The sequence below is a fragment of the Nannobrachium achirus genome, assembly GCF_963921795.1.
Source record: "Nannobrachium achirus genome assembly, chromosome: 16".
Classification (NCBI taxonomy): domain Eukaryota; kingdom Metazoa; phylum Chordata; class Actinopteri; order Myctophiformes; family Myctophidae; genus Nannobrachium; species Nannobrachium achirus.
In genome coordinates, this window is record NC_137823.1 from 16,793,582 (window position 1) to 16,813,246 (window position 19,665).

Here is a 19,665-nt window from a genome sequence, read left to right on the forward strand (position 1 = left end):
ATGGTAAGATACAGATAAAACAATATCTGTCACAGATATATATATATATATATATATATATATATATATATATATATATATATATATATATATATATTTAATCTGTGACAGATATGTTTTTTTATCTGTATCTTACCATCCACTTGAACGGAGAAAGAGATTTCTTTTTATCTGGAGAAAGATATCTTTTTGAAGCGGTGGAAACCGCTTCCAATGAATGGCTTTGTGTGTATCACGCCCATATATGGTCATTTCAGTCCAGAATGAACAGGCTTTTTCAAAAACAGAATGTCCGTTTAATTACCATATATGGTGATCTCAGTCCAGAATGAACAGGGTTTTTCAAAAAAACAGAATGTCCGTTTAATTACCATATATGGTGATCTCAGTCCAGAATGAACAGGGTTTTTCAAAAACACAAAGTATGTTACATTATGTCCATATATGGTCACTCCAGGCCAGAATGAACAGGTTCTTCCTGTCCCGTACGTGCAAAATATCAGTCCAGAATGAATAGGCTTTTTCAAAAAGTCCCATGTCATAAAAACTAACAAGGGCGATGGAAGCTGGACTAAGACTGACATTAAATAAATAAAGAAATGGTCATAAAATGAACACTAGCGTGAACAACATGATGCAAACATAAATGGTATCTACAATAGAAGGGTCAAGGGGCTAGGCTAAGTTTACTGCTGCCTATATTGTATTGTTGTAAGTATTGCTCACTGTTTAATATCATCCTTTTGTTTTATTGGAAGGAGCCCTGTGCCCCAGCTGTTTTTTTTCTTCTTATTATTACTTTCCCTGGGTAGGTTATAATATGATGATGGCGCCGTGGCATGGCGACACGCTGAGAGCTGCTCTTGCCTTGTTGCTGGTTTTTATGTTGTATGTCACTGTTTTTGCACGTAATGCGTCCTGTACGATGACCTACGATCGCCAGACGTTACTGGACTTGAGATTTGTTGCCTCGGACGTTTTCAGACCGGATTTGCCGGGAGAACTGTATAACAACAACAGCAGCACGGTTCCACCATGGCGTGGCCATAGGAGGAAGAGAGGGAAGCGAGGGGGTTCACTAGTGAAGCTACGTGGATGCCCTTCGCGACCACCCATCCCCAGCATACTGTTGGCAAACGTCCAAGCGATCGACAACAAGATGGACGACCTCCGAACCCGGCTACGCGTTGAAAGGGATATAAAGAACTGCTGTGTGCTCTGTTTCACGGAGACGTGGCTGAAGGCTGACGTTCCTGACAGGGCGGTACAGCTAGATGGCTTCTCTGTGTTCCGCACGGACCGTTCGATGGCAAACACGGGGAAGACGAAAGCGGGCGGTGTTCTGTTTTACATCAACGACTCTTGGTGCACTAATGTGGATATAGTCTCACACCACTGCTCGTCGGTGCTGGAGCACTTAACACTACGGTGCAGACCGTTTTACCTACCCAGAGAATTTCCTTGTGTGTTGCTGACGGCTGTATACATCCCACCAGAAGTGAGTGCATCCGAAGCTATGGACGAGCTGAGCGATGTCATTTGTAAGCAGGAAAATAAGCACCCGGAAGCCATTTCAATCGTGGCGGGGGACTTTAACCACTGCAACTTGAAATCGGTGTTGCCGCACTTCTACCAGCACGTTAAGTGCCCAACAAGGAAGGTAAGGACGCTGGATCACTGTTATTCCACCATCAAGGATGCCTACAAAGCGGTCCAACGGCCCCACTTTGGGAGATCTGACCACCATGCGGTGCTACTACTACCTGCCTACAAGCAGAGAATGAAGAGCGAGCAACCCAGGGTGAGGTCTGTACAGTGCTGGTCCACAGATAATGTGTCTAAACTCCAGGGCTGCTTTGAATCGACAGAATGGTCCATCTTCAAAGACTCAGCCACAAGTTTGGATAACTATGCTGACACTGTCACCAGCTATGTTAAATTCTGTGTGGATAGTTGCATCCCAGCGCGAACCGTTCGCTCCTATCCCAACGAGAAGCCGTGGATGAACCAGGATACTCGTCTGAAGTTGAGGGAGCGCCGAGCCGCCTTTCAATCTGGGGATGAGGAACGGTACAAAAAATCCAGATACGACCTGAGGAGGGCGATCAGAGACGCTAAAAGACAATATAGGGACAAACTGGAGAACAACTATAGTGGCTGTGACGCACGGCGTATGTGGAGAGGGCTGCAGGCGATTACGGATTACAAACCGAAGCCGGCTGTTATTAACACCTCGGACTCTCTACCGGACGAATTGAATAACTTTTTCGCCCGCTTTGAATCTCACAACACGGACCCAGTTACACCGGTGCGGGGTACACCCGGTGCGGTGGAGCTGCAGGTGACACAACGAGATGTGAGTAAAACTTTTAAAAGCGTTGGGACTCATAAGGCGGCCGGTCCTGATGGGATTGCCTCACGTGTCCTTAAGTTGTGTTTTGACCAGCTTTCGGGAGTCTTTACTGACATTTTCAATATGTCCCTGTCATTGTGTGTGGTACCGTTGTGTTTCAAGGAAACCATAATTGTACCCATAGCAAAGAAAAAACCTGTCACCTGTCTTAATGATTATCGCCCTGTGGCTTTGACCTCTGTTCTTATGAAGTGTCTGGAAAAAATGGTTATATCACATATAACGCACATTATCCCTGCCAATACTGATCCATTACAGTTTGCATACTGTGCTAATAGATCAGTCGATGATGCTATTTCTCTCGCACTACACATTGCCTTGAAACATCTGGAGAATAAGAACTCTTATGTCAGACTACTCTTCATAGATTATAGCTCTGCCTTTAACACGATTGTACCATCTAAGCTTGTGTTGAAACTCAGGGGTCTTGGTCTGGGCAGTAGTATCTGCAACTGGCTGTTTGACTTTTTGACAGGCAGGCCACAATCTGTACGAATAGGGAACAAGCATTCATCTAAGATATTGACCAGGACTGGAGCGCCCCAGGGCTGTTGCCTCAGTCCCTTGTTGTATAGTCTGTTCACCTATGACTGTGTTGCCAGGTGTGGCAATAATTCTATTCTCAAATTTGCAGATGACACCACGGTTATAGGACTAATATCCAACGATGATGAGAGGGCCTATAGGAGGGAAATTGAAGAGCTAACCCTATGGTGCCAGAATAACAATCTCTCTCTAAATGTTAGTAAAACAAAAGAGATCATCGTTGACTTTAGGAAATCTGAAGTCAATCACAGTCCCGTAACCATAAATGGTTCACCTGTAGACATAGTGGACAGTTTCAAATTCCTGGGTGCACATAACAAACTCACTCACATGGTCTCAAAACAGCGAAGGTATCCTTAAGAAAGCGCAGCAGCGATTGTACTTTCTGCGGCGCCTCAGGAGATTTGGCCTAAGCACCAAGGCTCTTGTTAATTTCTATCGCTGTACCATAGAAAGTGTATTGACAGGATGCATAACAGTGTGGTTTGGTAACGTGACTGCTCAAGACAGTAAACAGTTACAGAGAATTGTGAAGAGAGCTGCCAAAATCATTGGCACAGAATTACCACAGCTACACACAATCTATAACACACGCTGTAAGAAAAAGACAGAGAACATCTTAAAGGACAGCTGTCATCCCGCCCATTCCCTGTTCTATCTCCTCCCATCAAAAAAACGTTACCAGAGCATCAAATCTCACACCACCCGTTTCAGTAATAGTTTTTATGCTCAAGCAATCAGGTTGCTTAACGAAGAGATGGAAGCGAGACGTAGGTAGTCATGTGCAATATACGCAGTTTTTAAACTGTACACTGTCACACTGTATGGTTGTTTTGTTGTTTTTTGGGTTGTCCTGGGTGACCTGTTGTTGTCGTATTGTTTTGTGTGCAATAAGGCTGAGAGTGCTCTTGGCACAAGCATTTCATTGTTTGTCTGTACTTGTATGGATACGCATTTGACTAATAAACCGAACCTGAACCTGATATTGTGTGTTTATTGCTCAAAGGCTTAAGTTAGTGTAGCCAAATTACTTTCTTGCCAGTTCTACTTCTATAGAGTGGGCCATATAGTCCTACAGCTGGTTGGTTTCACATGAGGGTGTAGGCTTGTCTCTGGGGTTTGACTAGTGACTGCTCGCTGGGCCTGCATTCTTAAAGGTCCATTCCCACTGGACCAGATAACAGATAAAAAATCTCTTTCTCCAGATAAAAAAATGAAATAAAATATCTTTCTCCATTCAAGTGGATGGTAAGATACAGATAAAACAATATCTGTCACAGATATATATATATATATATATATATATATATATATATATATATTTAATCTGTGACAGATATGTTTTTTTATCTGTATCTTACCATCCACAAAATGCCTCAAATCAAGACTTTTGCATCCACATTCCCACTAGACCGAGGAAGGTGGTGCTATGACAGGCTGATTCGTGTTTTTACCTATAACTCCACCCATCAGTGTAAAGCGCTATGCACACTCACTATAGGCCCTGTCAAACCTTTGCCCTGCATTTTTCACATCTACATTTTATAGTGCCACCTCCTGTAAAACCCATTTTTTTATATTACTCCTTAAGATTTTATCTGAATTTCACCCAAATCAGTACACAAGATCTCTAAAGGCATGTGACCAAACAATGCCCCTCCCCCCAACCAGCATTGCTCACCCAGAGTTGACCTGTGCTCGCAAGATCACTGCTCCTAGTTGACTATCAAGACCAACACCTAATATGGGAGCGAGGGAGGAGCTATGGAGGAAAGTATAGGGTTTAAAAACGTAAAGCAGAACATGACGTAGCAGCGGAACACATGAACACATAGAAGGACACTGACACGGCCACACAGCACTTGGAGCAAAGCAAAGGACACTGATAGACATCTGGAGCAAAGCAGGGGACCACACAGACTGACAGCAGTCTGTCAACATGAGACTGCTACTGCTCATCACCCTGTTGGCAATGACAGGTAGGCCTGCAAACACACTCACTAAACACTACAGGTATTGAAGTGTAGGCCTAGAAACACTCTCACTAAACACTACAGGTAGGATATAAACACACTAAACAGTACCTAGATAGGCCTGCAAACACACACACTAAACACTACATCAGGGGTGTAGGCAACCTAGGCATTGGCATGGGTGAGGTTCATCAAATTGTATATATCTAACATATAATTTTGCGAATGTCTGTCTGAGTGTCTGTCTGTCTGAGTGAGTGTCTGTCACAGCGTTTCTCCTCAGTGGCTGGAGCAATTGATCTGAAATCGCATCACCATTAGCATATGAACACACCTGACACAACTGTGAAGCCCGTTTGTCACTTTCACAAATCATATGCTGTATATTAGCATTTTTATGGTGTATCTATATCTATTTAGCCTACAGTACCTTTTGTGACCACACATGTTAAGGGAGGGGCGCTGTTGTTCAGGCCATGCACAATCACACACAAACACACACACACACACACACACACACACACACACACACACACACACGGGGGGGGGGCGGGGGGGGGAGTGTGTGTGTGTGTGTGTGTGTGTGTGTGCAGGCGGGCGGGCGGGGTCTGCATGTACCGATCATGCAGATCGAAACTTGTAATCAACATTAAACAGCTTGGTGAAATCAGTGCGCTCCTGCGTGTTAGTGATGTGTCGTTCATGAGTGATTCGTTCATAAGATTCGAATCATTAGCGTGACTCGTGAACGATTCGTTCAAATCCCTGAAATGGGTCGTTCACACTTTCGTTCACACCCCCGCCCCTCCCCCTAAAAGCCCCGGCCGGCAGACAGGACGCGACGGCGGGCTGTACTCGCGATGTAATAAAAACGCTCCCGCGATTGTGTTTTTCACAGGACAATCACGCTATGAACGAATCATTTGAACGAATCTTTTGAACGGATCTTTACCGTGAACGTGAACGAAATGATCCGATCACTGAAATGAACGGGATTGCCCATCACTACTGCGTGTGTGTGTGTGTGTGTGTGTGCCTTCCTCTGTGTGTGTGAACTTCGTTTGAATCGTTTCAACTGCTGCACGGATTGGATATTCGTTAGACCCACCCCACCCCCACCCCCACCCCACGCGCTCATTGGACAGCCGAAAATAAAAACCGATTCATGTACTAAGCTCCAGACCAGAGAAAGAGTCCACTCTGAGAGTGGGCGGGGTCTCTTGTCTGGAAGCAGGCTAGGTCAAAGACTCTTTCTCGCCCAAACAAGTACAGTCAAGCCACGTTACCTTTGCCAGCTAGAGACACGCTTTGTTCATCACGAAGAGGTTAGTGCACAGTTCAAAGAAAGTCATAAAGGAACTGACTAGTGCTACTACCATCATGCATTCAAGAGACATTAAGACCAGTGACATTTGTTCAAAGCAAGTAAAGAGAAAAATCGCATTATGCAAATGAACAAAGGACATTCATTCATAGTTTGTTTATTGGTCTTTAAAGTGTTGCATAATGTCTAAGGTCTTAAATTAAATGCAAGGTTAAATCGACATTTCATTGGACTATGGTTTAAAGTGTATGGTGTATAAGTTTAAAGTGTATGGTGTATAAGTTAAGTTGTGTGGGTTAAAGTAAAGATGTCAAAAGTAAACTCGAGCAAGTGAGTAAGGACATTAAGTTAAGAACCCGCACAAATAAGGCACCTAGTAAGGCACCTACAAAAGTTAAATAACCAGTCCAAGATGGAAATTAAAGAGTTTAAAGAAAGTTTGCAAACCGAAAATGTAAAGGGTTTGTTATCCAAGTTTGATTGCATTTATGATTCATGGAAAAGTCAAGCAAAGGGAACCAAAAAGTGTGTTGTTAACCGGGCCCCACTTGAAAATTTGAAAGCACGTATAAAGGCTGTTGAAAAAGACCTAGAAGAATTAAATTGCATTTACAATGCACATTGTGAAATTGCAACTCCAACCTGTGAGCTGCAATGCAGGCTTGACAAATGTAAGAAAGTCACAAAGTATATTGTACAGACTGCTCAGGTCCACATTGAGGGGATGGATGAGGATTCTGAGTGGCCTGAGGAGTAGGAAGCTGCAGCCATACTGGCAGTGCTGAGGAGGGTGGCAGAGCAGGAGCAGCAACAAAGGGAGCTGGAGCAGATGAAGGCAGAGTGCCTTGCCAGAGAACACGCAATGGAGCAGATCCGAGAAGACATTAAGCGTTTGGACTCAAAATTCAATATGGCCCACAAGCTCAACTAGAATTGAGCTTGGCTGCAAAAGGCACCACAACCCTGGTTCAGCCCAAAGGCACCGATGCTTCTGCCTCTCTCAAGATGAACAAGACAGCAAAAGAGGTGAAGCCTGTTGTTAAGAAAGCAGTTAAAGTGAAGAAGCCTGCTGCACACAAGCAACCTGCAGCAGCTAAGAAGCCCAAGAAGGTGGCAGCAAAGAAGCCTGCAGCCACAAAGAAATCACCCAAGAAAGCAAAGAAGCCTGCAGCCACAAAGAAAGCACCCAAGAAAGCCAAGAAGCCTACTGACAAGAAAGTAGCAGCTAAAAGCCACAAGTTATCCCAAAGCTCCAAGAAGGATCAGGGCCATGAAATAAGGAACTGGAGAGGAAAGGAGGAAAGGGCAAACTTTAAGGAACGCAGGAAAAGAGGGCTCTTAAAAGATACTAATGTGAGTGGCAAAAACAGTCGACCGCCTGACTAAAGACATGCTGTGAAAACTGTTGCTTATTTGTGTTAGACTCCAAGGTCTCAAAGAAGTAAAAGGGTCAAAGTGTTGTGCCACAATATTGGCGTCTATTGAATTATGTATTTGAATGGTTGTATACTGAAGAGTTACTGATTACAGAAGTTTATGGGTTTCAATGACATGTGAATTTAAAGTATTTCAAGGTTCTCACTTTTCAATGTCTTAAGAGTTCAAGGTAATTTGAAATCCCCAATCCCAGAAGTGATTTGGTGGGGAGTGTAGCTGCAGCCTTAACAGCTATTTTGTCATTATTTGTTATTTTCTATGTTTGTTAAATGTTAGTTATTCTGCTCAAAGTGAGGTGCCGGAAGTGGCCCTTTTACGTGTATTCCGGCCAGGTTTGCCATATGCTGTGCCGGTGAATGGCTCCCTAGAGGCTCAGTGTGTTCGCACATGTCCGTGCGGACGGACGGACGTGTGTTTGTAAGCAGCGTGGTGTTGACAAGTTCATGTACTCTTTGGGCATTTTGTCCTCATTACCTTCATTGTCGTGGATGCAGCCAGTGAGGTAAATGGATTGTTTGTATTTGTATTATTATTTCCTTTATGTTTGAGTTACATGTTGTGCTTATGTTCTATTATTTATGTTCTTGTATTGTTTATGCTTTATTTACAGTTTTACGTTGGTTTTGGACACATGCAAGTGTGCTTTAATAAACCACCAGTCAACAGAACAACCTGACTCGTTTTTAAGCAGTGAAGGCAGTGAAACCCAGCCTTACGCATCTTATTCATGTTAACTCCATTCAGCGAAGCCTGTCACCCGCAAGCCTTAATTAAATGGGAGAACCACCCATTTTAAACATTGAACTATGTCATACCTTGGAGTTGTTATATGGAAATAAGAAAAATGTCCCCGCCCCTGCTGTGTTGCATAGAACTGGAGGTTTGGTTTTGGGGTTTGGCTTGCAAAGTAGACTTTGAAACTAAATATTAACACACTGATGTAGCCTAGTTCCAGACCCTGAATCGTTAGCCACACCCCTTTAATTTTTTTGTTTGGGCGATGAAGTGAAACGAAATGTCAATTCAGGCTGAGTGTCAGGCTAACACTGATGACTAATGTTGTGACATCTAAGGAATCTCAGTAAAATTTCACCAGAGCATGACGTGTACGGTGTTTCAACTGGAGTAGTGCTTTACTACTATGGTTTCGCTATTTCCGGCTACCCCCACTGACGCAAACCTGACAGCATCGCCGGACTATTTATTTATTTCTTCTAACACAGTTCTACCATGACATCACCGTCGTCACGTGATGTTGAAAAAGTAAATGGGATTTAGAAGAGTAGGTTCTCAGGTAGGCCTCTATGACATTTTGTATAAACACGGTTCTATTGTGAAAATAGCCGATCTACAAGCTCACAACGCTTCCCAACGCGAGGTGTTGTGAGCATGTAGATGGCTATTTTCACAATTTCTGCCTCTAATATGTGACAATTTGGCCAATGTTTAATTTGTCATTTTAGAGGTAGGCCTATTAAAAAGTCCTTAAATTGTCCCTTGTGCAGGTACCTAATTCTATAGTCTATAGGGGGTGAGGACTGGGCGGGGCCTTGCAAAAATCGGCCACTTCCGCCCGCCATGTTCGTTGCTATCTTTCTTGTAAGACTCTTGGATAAAAGGAAGCGATGACCGGAGAACAGCATTGACAGTTCGCTGGTTGTAGATAAGATGGATTGGTCAATGCAAGTGTACTCTATTACAAGTCGAAGTCCAGTAGGCCTATTCAAAATTTACATGAGTAAAAGTATAAAAGTATTGGTAATGGTATCAAAATGTACTTAAAGTACCAACAGTAAAAGTAGGCCTACTCATTGTGCAGAATGTCCCTTTCAAGTTATCAAAACATCTTTTGAAAATAGCATGGATCTAACATTGTAAGCTTGTAGATCGGCTATTTTCAAATGGTCAAAATATATGTATATGCTGAAGTGGTTAATGATGTTTTGTAATAATAATCAAAAGTATAGTAGGCCTAGCATTACTAACTAAAGTTTTGAAATAAATGCAGTGGAGTAAAAGCAGGCCTACAATATTTGGATCAGAGATGTAGTGGAGAAGAAGTAAAAATATTGGCAAAGTACATATAACTCAAAAGTGTAGGCCTACTTAAGTACAGTACTTAAGTAAATATACTTAATTACTTTACACCACATAGCGTGCCTACAGCCAGTTATTGGGCCACTGCCAAGACCACTTGCAATTTGACTCGGCCATTACTCTGTCAATTTTCATCAAAAAATAAAAAAATTTAAACGTGTCCATATTCACTGGAATGTCTGCTTTCATTTGCTGGTGCTCATTATTGTCTCCCAATAAAAAGATATCACGCTAAAATCTGTCCATGCATGAGCGCAGAAAGAGCACAAGCAGATCAGAACAGCCATCACATTCATCCATTGCTTTGGAAATAAAGATCGGTTTATAATAATATAACATTCCCTATAAACAGTAGGCCTAAAATGTTACAATATTTGGATCAGAGATGTAGTGGAGAAGAAGTAAAAATATTGGCAAAGTACATATAACTCAAACGTGTACTTAAGTACAGTACTTAAGTAAATATACCGGTAGGGTACTTAATTACTTTACACCACATAGCGTGCCTAAAGCCAGTTATTGGGCCACTGCCAAGACCACTTGCAATTTGACCAGGCCATTACTCGGTCAATTTTCATCAAAAAATAAAAATGTAAACCTGTCCATATTCACTGGAATGTCTGCTTTCATTTGCTGGTGCTCATTATTGTCTCCCAATAAAAAGATATCACGATAAAATCACGACTTCGGCTGTCCATGCATGAGCGCAGAAAGAGCACAAGCAGATCAGAACAGCCATCACATTCATCCATTGCTTTGGAAATAAAGATCGGTTTATAATAATATAACATTCCCTATAAACAGTAAAATGTGTGTGATCGTTATGTTGATCAAATATGGTTTTATTGAAATGCAATCAAAGCCTAGAGCAATTGAAGTAAAAGTATTGTTGCTTGCTCAACAAGTAGAACTAGTACAGACTGATCTTGATGCATCCAAGACCTAGCAATGGCAATGGCCGCCAAAGTGGGCGGAGTTAAGCCCCGAATCTTGCGGTGATGTCATAACCGACAGTCCCTATACACTTAAATTTACTGTTGAGTGAGAAAACAATGTTATATAAATTATATATATACACACACACACACACACACACACACACACACACACACACACACACACACACACACACACACCGGTTTAGAATAGAATTCCAATAAACTATGAGTTTCTGGGAAACCCTAACCTCGCCTACCAGGCTTTCTAGGGAAACCTAACCTCGCATCACCGGGCTTTCCGCTGGGGGAAACCTAGCTCTGGTCCATCGCTTTCACCTCCCGCATTGCTCCCGGTGAAGCTCTGACAGACCCGTCGGGAAACGCATGGACTCGAGATTGTCGGCCCCGCCGAGCGCTCAATACTAGTGAAAATAAACAAAACCGTTTCAATACTCACCAAACCAAAGGTCGTTTTGCGCTGTTGAAAGTCTATTCTCCGCGGTGGTGAACCCCTCAGCACCCCACCTACTCTGTAAAATACATTATTTTTGGCATGAAATAAAGTGCATCCAACTCGACCGCCGCTTATTTCCGGGTTGTGAACCATTGTATCTGCGGTGGCCGCTAGGTGGCCTGAGGTGTGTGCGTTTTATTTCATGACAAAAATAATGTATTTTACAGAGTAGGTGGGGTGCTGAGAGGTTCACCACCGCGGAGAATAGACTTTCAACAGCGCAAAACGACCTTTGGTTTGGTGAGTAGTGAAACGGTTTTGTTTATTTTCACTAGTATTGAGCGCTCGGCGGGGCCGACAATCTCGAGTCCATGCGTTTCCCGACGGGTCTGTCAGAGCTTCACCGGGAGCAATGCGGGAGGTGAAAGCGATGGACCAGAGCTAGGGGAAACCATGGGGGAAACCCAAACCCCCTCCCTCTGTTTACTCCCCGCCCCCGCATGCTTCTGATTGGCAATGGCATGTGGGTGACGTAATCAGCGTCTGCTGCTGCGTACGAACGTCATGACGTTGTAGTAGCCTGGGCTGGCTTCCAATTTCGGGCTTTTGATCCGGTCGGGAGCGGAAGATCTCCTACGTTTTTCTGTAGTCCAAAACGGACTACACTTTGGCCGGAAACAACGACCGGAAACAGTTTTAACCCGTACTTGCGCATGCGCTAACTACATGGCTAACGACTTGCGCATGCGCTAACTGAGTTGAAACTGTTTCCGGTCGTTGTTTCCGGCCAAAGTGTAGTCCGTTTTGGACTACAGAAAAACGTAGGAGATCTTCCGCTCCCGACCGGATCAAACGGCCCGTTTAGTAAACGAAGACCAGGCTTTCCTGGTGATGCGAGGTTAACGTTGTAGTAATGGCGGCGCCCTCCTGCGGCAGCAGCAACAACACAAGCAGCATGAACAACATGCTGCAGTTTATGAAACTCATTGGACAGCTCAAAGTAAGACTCTTCAGCTGCATAACACTCAACATACTTATTGATAGAATATTCACGTTAACTCGGTCAGACCAGAGGCTCTGGGTCAGACCAAGTACAGATTAACCTCGCGTCACCAGGCTTTCTAAGTGCAGATAGAGTGGCTTGGATCTAGCTCTGGTCCATAGCGTTAGAAGGAGATAAAAAAAAAAGACAGTTTCGCTTCTCGCCAAAACAAAAGACGGCTTTGGGGAGTTGAAAGCCTACTTTCCTTAGTGGCAACACTGAGCCCCCCACCTCACGTCTAAAAAACACATTTTGGCCAGAAAAGAAAATATTTCACTGGAGGGGGAAAATCTGGTCAAGCAATGGATTTGTTTCCCCTTTACATATCTACTACTGCATAGTACTGTGTTCTATTTGTCTGTCATTCAATGTTATATGAGATACTTTAATGGTTTCCTGTGGAAATAAGCTTAGTCTTTTCTAGGATCTCCTTTTAGTAGACCTTGTACCAGTGAACTGTACCGTCATGAAACTGTACCTTTTCCTATGCAAACTTATAATAAACTCTTCAATCAATCAATCAATCAATCAATCAATCAAAAAAACATTTCTATTGACAAGATCTGTAGAGGGCGCTGTGGAGTAGGTGAAATATTTTCTTTTCTGCCTAAAAATTGTATTTTAGACGTGAGTGTTCCCACCAAGAAAAGTAGGCTTTCACCTGCACCTCCCAAAAATGTGTGTTTGTGTGTAAAATCGTTTTGAGAAAAAAAATATTTTCTGTCCCAAAGCGACTGCAAATAATTGCTGCTATTAATTCCAAAGAGCTTTATATACTGTATACAACATGTACATAACGCCAAAATGTGACATAGCTCTGTTTACACAATGCTGTACCCCCTCCAACTGTATACGATATGTTCCCCTTTTTCAACTGTTCTTATTATATTTTGACACTTGCTTTCACAATGAAAACGTATGTTTTCTCATGCCAATTTGTATTAGAAGTTTGCATAGGAAAAAAGGTACAGTTCACTGGTACAAGGTCAACTAAAAGGATAAGCTCAGGAAAGCAAAGGCTTGTTTCAATCTCTTTTTAAAACTCACATAACATTGAATGACCGACCGAAAGCTCATTTGAATTTAATTTAATTGTGTGTGTGTGTGTGTGTGTGTGTGTGTGTGTGTGTGTGTGTGTGTGTGTGTGTGTGTGTGTGTGTGTGTGTGTGTGTGTGTGTGTGTGTGTGTGTGTGTGTGTGTGTGTGTGTGTGTGTGTGTGTGTGTGTGTGTGTGTGTGTGTGTGTGTGTGTGTGTGTGTGTGTGTGTGTGTGTCTTTATGACAGAGGGTCCCGCGGACCGGCTGGGTGTACAGGAAGGTGAAGGAACCAGAGAGTGTCTCAGATCACATGTACAGGATGGCTCTGATGGCTCTGACCATCACTGACCCCACAGTGGACAAGGACAGGCAAGGATGCTGGCTCACTCTTACAACAAGGGTTCATATTTTAGATCAGGGGTCTTCAACAGGGTGTCCTCAGAGTTAAACAGTGGGTCCTCCAAATTTTTTGTTCTCCTTTTTTTATATGAACCACTTGAACCCTAGTGTCCATATTCTGAGAACTTTAGCCTAAAAATAGCAGATCTGAGCTTTAGATCTGCTATTTTTTGGTGTCGAGGGGAAAAAGAGCAGACTAAGATGAGTGTTAAAATGTTTTCATTTACTGCTTTCTAACGTTTTAGCGATTTTAACGATTTTGATTCCAGTGGTTGGGGACATGCATACAAGTGGCTAAATATGTCTTTTTACACACAATAAGCCCATTCCCAAGATGCACCGCAATCCTTTCATGGGCAGATGTGACTTATGGGGGCTAGTAGTGTTACTGTAAATAGTAATAAAGAAAACGGTGGCTTATTGTATCTAAAAATACATCATTAGCCACCTGTACACAGTAAATGAAAATATTTAAACACTCAAAATGTATTTTATCTAATTACAATCTAAAATGTGAACCCTTCTTGTAAATGTAATAATAAATAATTAATAGAGCATCAAAGTCTATCTAAAACTTGTCTCCAAATAGTTTTTTGAAACTTCTTTATTCTCCTCCCAGGAGATAAGACTGAAGTCAAAATATGGACCAAACACTTTATAGTATTTAGTATATGATGTGATGTTGAAAAAGTGAATGGGGGTTTGTTAAATAAAAACAATAATGTTAGTAACAATAACGTGGTGTTCTCCTCCAGGTGCATAAAGATGGCTCTGGTTCATGACATGGCAGAGTGTATCGTAGGAGACATCGCTCCGTCAGACAACGTCAGCAAAGCAGAGAAACACAGGCGGGAGCAGGTACGCTAACCTCCTGTGTAGTTGTTATTAGTCCATTCAGATGAAACCAACGGACAGACGTAATCACTTTCACTTTGACTCAGATTGTTCAAAAGTAGTGAAAGTAGCAGATTTCCATGGAGATCTGCTAACCAGTTTCACTTTCAAAATGGTTGAAAAGTAGTGAAAAATAGCAGATGTACAGATCACAGCCTGCCACTGCGAAGTGTTATGAGTTTCTGCTTTTATGTGACACACTTGTATGATGAATTGAGGGTTTTCCAGACGGTACCGCCTCCTAGTAATTCATTTTCAATGGGAGGCGGGCGGCTATTTTGGCCGCGCAGAGAAGTTTAGGGGCGGTGTGGCGAGCGGTCGCGGTCCCGTGAAATCCCCGCGAGCGTGCTCGTTTGTGCATGCGCACGCGGGCGGCGAGAGATGGATTGTGGTCATCTTTGTGAAATACCACAAGGCGTATACTCGCTGAGCGAGTGTGTTTGTCTCTCACCGCGGCGCGGTCCCCGCTGATCCTTGCGGGAGCCCCTGCAGCAACCGTGCTCCGTCTGTAACCCTCTTTAGGCCGGGTATTAATTTCTGAAAAACATTTAAAGGAGTAGTTCACCCCCAAAATGACTTTCTTCTATTGATTACTCACGCCATGGAGACTTGAGTTCAATAGTAGTTTTTGTTTTTTGTGATAGCACTAAATGTACCATTGATTCCGGATGGGGACCCAAATCCATTCGGGTCCCCATCTGTAATCAATGGGGGTAAATTTACTATAATGACAATTTTGTCTTAGGAATGCAACAAATACAAAAAAAAAAACATTATTGAACTCAAGTCTCCATGGCGTGAGTAATCAATAGAAGAACAGTCATTGTGGGGGTGAACTACTCCTTTAAAAACGATTAAAAGTTGAATTACAAGTTTTCTGTCCCAAATCAACAAAATAAGGTCCTAATAACCTCTCTTCTCTTCTCTTCTCTTCTCTTCTCTTCTCTTCTCTTCTCCTCAGGAAGCGATGACACATCTAACAGGTCTGCTGCAGGATGGACTTAAGCAGGAGCTTTATGGACTATGGGAGGTGTGTGTGTGTGTGTGTGTGTGTGTGTGTGTGTGTGTGTGTGTGTGTGTGTGTGTGTGTGTGTGTGTGTGTGTGTGTGTGTGTGTGTGTGTGTGTGTGTGTGTGTGTGTGTGTGTGTGTGTGTGTGTGTGTGTGTGTGTGTGTGTGTGTGTGTGTGTGTGTGTGTGTGTGTGTGTGTGTGTGTGTGTGTGTGTGTGTGTGTGCGTGCGTGCGTGTGCTGCTTGCAGTCATCTTGTTTATTGTTCCTCAGCAGCACTATACAGATCCATCTCATAAAATTACAATATTGTGTAAAAAAAAAAGCATTGCAGATGCCATAGTGTCATAACTGACTGCGGAAACTCCCCTCTGGAATTCAAGCAACTCTGACTTCAGAAGGTTGATATTTCTCTGTTATAAATCCTTGTTTTGAGTAGTCTCATGTAATATTGTAATATTTTGAAATATGGACTTTTGATATGCATGAGCTGTATGCCATAACAATTCAAATAAGTTTTCAACAAAAAAGGTTTGGAATAATTCGCTGAATTTGCAATCTATCTAGAATATATGAAAGTTTCAAGAAATATATAAAAGTTTCAAGAAAATGTACTTTTACACAATATTCAATTTTCTTTAGGTGGATCTGTATAACACTTGACTCATGTACATAGCCGATCTACAAGCACACAACGCCTCGCGATGCGATCTTTTGGTTGGAGCACCTGTGTTGCTCTGTTAGATCTGTAAAAAGACCCTATAACAAACTTGAAGACGGAGAGTGAATAGACCGAATTTGTGCCGTTTTGCGACAGCTTGTACAGCTTCAGTTCACCTTGGTGTAGAATAGTTCGTACTATTATTCTCTGGAAATCTACTGGAGGGATGGATCACCATTCTAACTCATTGGGTGATTTGATGACTCTGGTGGAGAATGCAGTCTAACACGTCTGTCCAAAATCTATGAACTGGGTTACGTGACTGTGAACACATGACATAATGTTTCACATACTTTTCATACTCATGGAATGATTCAGTGACCCCTTGTATCCAGCAGATGGGGGTGTTGTCTTCCTGGAATGTTTCATCACAGGATGAAGACGACTCACTCAAAAATAACTCAAGTTAATGGGACAAGTGCAAGTGGGAGAAAAGCATCGCAGGATGCTTTCTTTACAGTGCACTAATCAGTGGTTCTCAAACATCTTTGGCTCAGGGCACCCCTGTCAATAACCTTTTCATCCATGACACCTCTGAATTACATTGTTACTGTTATTTTACAGTACCTTATAATTTATGTCAAATATGTAAAACCTTCCTCCTAAGATAAAGTATGTCACGAAGAAAACTGATTATCTATCTGATCCGTTTTCTTACTTTTTTATAATTTTCAAAAAATATATAATAATATAACTTTAGATAATTTATAATCACCCACTATGAGAAACCCTGAACTCATGCACTAAGCATCATGGTCATCGAATGACTTTCCAATCCCTGTTTCCTAATGACTTTCACATGAATGCAAATGCTTTAGTCACTGTTCTTGGAAACTGAAGCTCCTGTCATCCGTGCCATGTAATGACCCCTCTTTAATGGTCACTTGGATATCAATGTCATCTGGGCCTTCTCATCATTTGTATTCGTGCCACGGTGCATAATAGAATTCCAATTGCCTTCATTATGCTTCTCACCTCATTTATTTTGGGTTTTCTTTTAATTTATTACCCGCCCGTATATACATTATTGATATTAATATATCTAAAACCAGATTCCATGTGTTTCCATATGCCAGTTTATGCGTACATGCTTGTGTTTCCTGGCAATTTTCTTTCTCTCTCTGAATATTCATAAATAGTTAGTATTCTAATGTACCTTATTTAAGGGCTAGGCAAACAACTAACATTGAATCAATATGTAGAACCAATAACTGACTTAATAATGAAGCACTTTTCTATCCTTATATATCAACAAATTGACACCAAAACGTGTAAAAAAAAAGTAAAACAAAAAAAGACTAAAACGATTTCTCATCACCCACTTCCTTGTACAATGGCGGCATACACAAATAGTAAAAATAGCACTACAAGCTCGCAGTGCTTCGCATCGTGAGCTTGTAGATCTGCTCTTTTGACTTTTATTTTTTATTTTTTTTATAGTTCATTAATCTGAATCGAGGCAAAGGTTTGAAGTAATGGTGATGGTGATGAGACTGAAGTCACACGGACGGATTGAGTAAACTCTCGTCTCTCTGTAGGAGTATGAGAACCAGAGCAGCCCAGAGGCCAGGCTGGTGAAACAGTTTGACCTTCTGGAGATGATCCTCCAAGCCCACGAGTACGAGCAGATAGAGGGAGCGCCTGGGAGACTGCAGGAGTTCTTTGATTCCACCAACGGTGAGGCGTGTGTCTCTCTGCCGTATCTGACCCGTTCTGAACACTAGCCGTTCTGTCCCTGTCAGCATCATCTTTTCTCTTCTGTTTGTCCTTCTCATTATTTTTCTCTGTTAAAAACCTCATGCGTTCTTTCTGTATCTCTAGTCTCGCAGAGCCGTTACAGCAATGGTGGATCATGGAAGCAAAGAATATGCATATGTATAATAATGAATTAAATCACTTGCGGCCAAAACCAACTTGCAGTTGATTTGTAATTTGTTTTGGTGTGCTCAGAGACGAGAATGGCCGATTGCAATTTGGCAAATAACATTTGCCATTGGGTTCCAAACACCACTCTGTATAGTTACAAACTTTGAATCCTCATAGTGGGTGTTGATGAAGCCTGCACGCTGGATAAAACACATGACCTGTAGTGTTTGCGTCCCCTCGTTGACACAACTCTTTCTAGAAGTCAAGATGAATAAGAGATCCCCGCTTACCAATGCGTCTGCTGACATCTAAATCATTGTAGCAGCAAGAACAGATGCTAATAAATGCCTGCTTTTTAAATGCCTGGGGCGGCAGTGGCTCAGGGGTAGAGTTGCCGTCTTAGAACGCGGAGGGTTCCTGAAGTGTTCCCAGTTCGATCCCGGGCTCCCCCAGAGTTGGTGTCGAAGAGTCCTTGAGCAAGACTCTGAACCCTTAGTTGCTCCCGGTGAGCAGGTTGGTGCCTTGCATTGTTTCCTCTGCCATCGGTGTATGAATGTGTGTGTGAATGGGTGAATGCAATGCACATTGCACAATCTCTGTAAAGCGCCTTGGATAAAGGCGTTAAATAAATGCACCATTTACCATTTACCTGCTACTTTGAAAACGACGCCAGCCCGATATAAAGGGTCGTCCTATAGACGTTTGTAGTATTTATTTTTGAATTGTTTCCACCTATTTTCGCATCTACATTTTATTTACTTATGTCACCAGATAATGTTTTTTTTTTTCTTTTTTCCTTTTTTTGTTATTTCTGAAAATATTTTAAAACGTCACCAGGTTGAAAATTGTTGTTGACTGGTGATGATATTTTCTGTGCTGTTCTTAGGTCGCTTCCAGCACCCAGACGTGGTCCAGCTGGTCAGCTGTCTGAACCAGGAGAGGACAGAGCACATGAGCAGAGCAGACGGCGCAAAGCATTCTGGGAACGTGGAGCCCGCCAGTACCAACACGGAGTCCGCAGAACCACCACACACTGACAGACACAGCTCCTCCTGACTGACACACACACACACACACACACACACACACACACACACACACACACACACACACACACACACACACACACACACACACACACACACACACACATCCCATGATGCTTGCAGGCGACTAGTGAGAGAGAGCATCCAAAGGAGTCCGCCTGTTTACATTGTCTGTTTGGTTCAAAAACGGACTTGTGTTTCTAAAACAGCCAAACAGGTGAAGACGCCCATACGTTCAGTGCAGCACAGGTTTGACATAAAAATGCTGTACCTTTCGTGGCGCTGCTCCAACAGTGTTCGGCATGGAAGAAGAGGAAGTCGGCACACTGTTCCAAAGCTCCAGCGACAATTTTATTAACACAACGTTTCAACCCTTGGGGGTCTTCATCAGGTATTAGGCAGTGTTCGGCAGCCTTATCATTGGCTATGCCCATCTCTGAAGCAGCACATTTTCTCTTATATGCCCTCCTGG

The 19,665-nt window shown here is 42.6% G+C and overlaps 1 protein-coding gene across 1 annotated transcript in view; it reads left to right on the plus strand.

The window, feature by feature from the left end:
* LOC308300844 (5'-deoxynucleotidase HDDC2-like) overlaps positions 1-19,203 on the plus strand; it is a gene marked incomplete at its 3' end in the record, with an annotated part of 38,693 nt that extends 19,490 nt beyond the window's left edge. The window contains exons 3-7 of the mRNA XM_080744741.1: positions 13,508-13,629; positions 14,415-14,517; positions 15,515-15,583; positions 17,820-17,958; positions 19,034-19,203. Of these exons, the coding sequence (XP_080600867.1) occupies positions 13,508-13,629; positions 14,415-14,517; positions 15,515-15,583; positions 17,820-17,958; positions 19,034-19,203 (603 nt within the window). The remainder of the gene's footprint in view (positions 1-13,507; positions 13,630-14,414; positions 14,518-15,514; positions 15,584-17,819; positions 17,959-19,033) is intronic.
* Between the last annotated feature and the right edge of the window lie 462 nt (positions 19,204-19,665).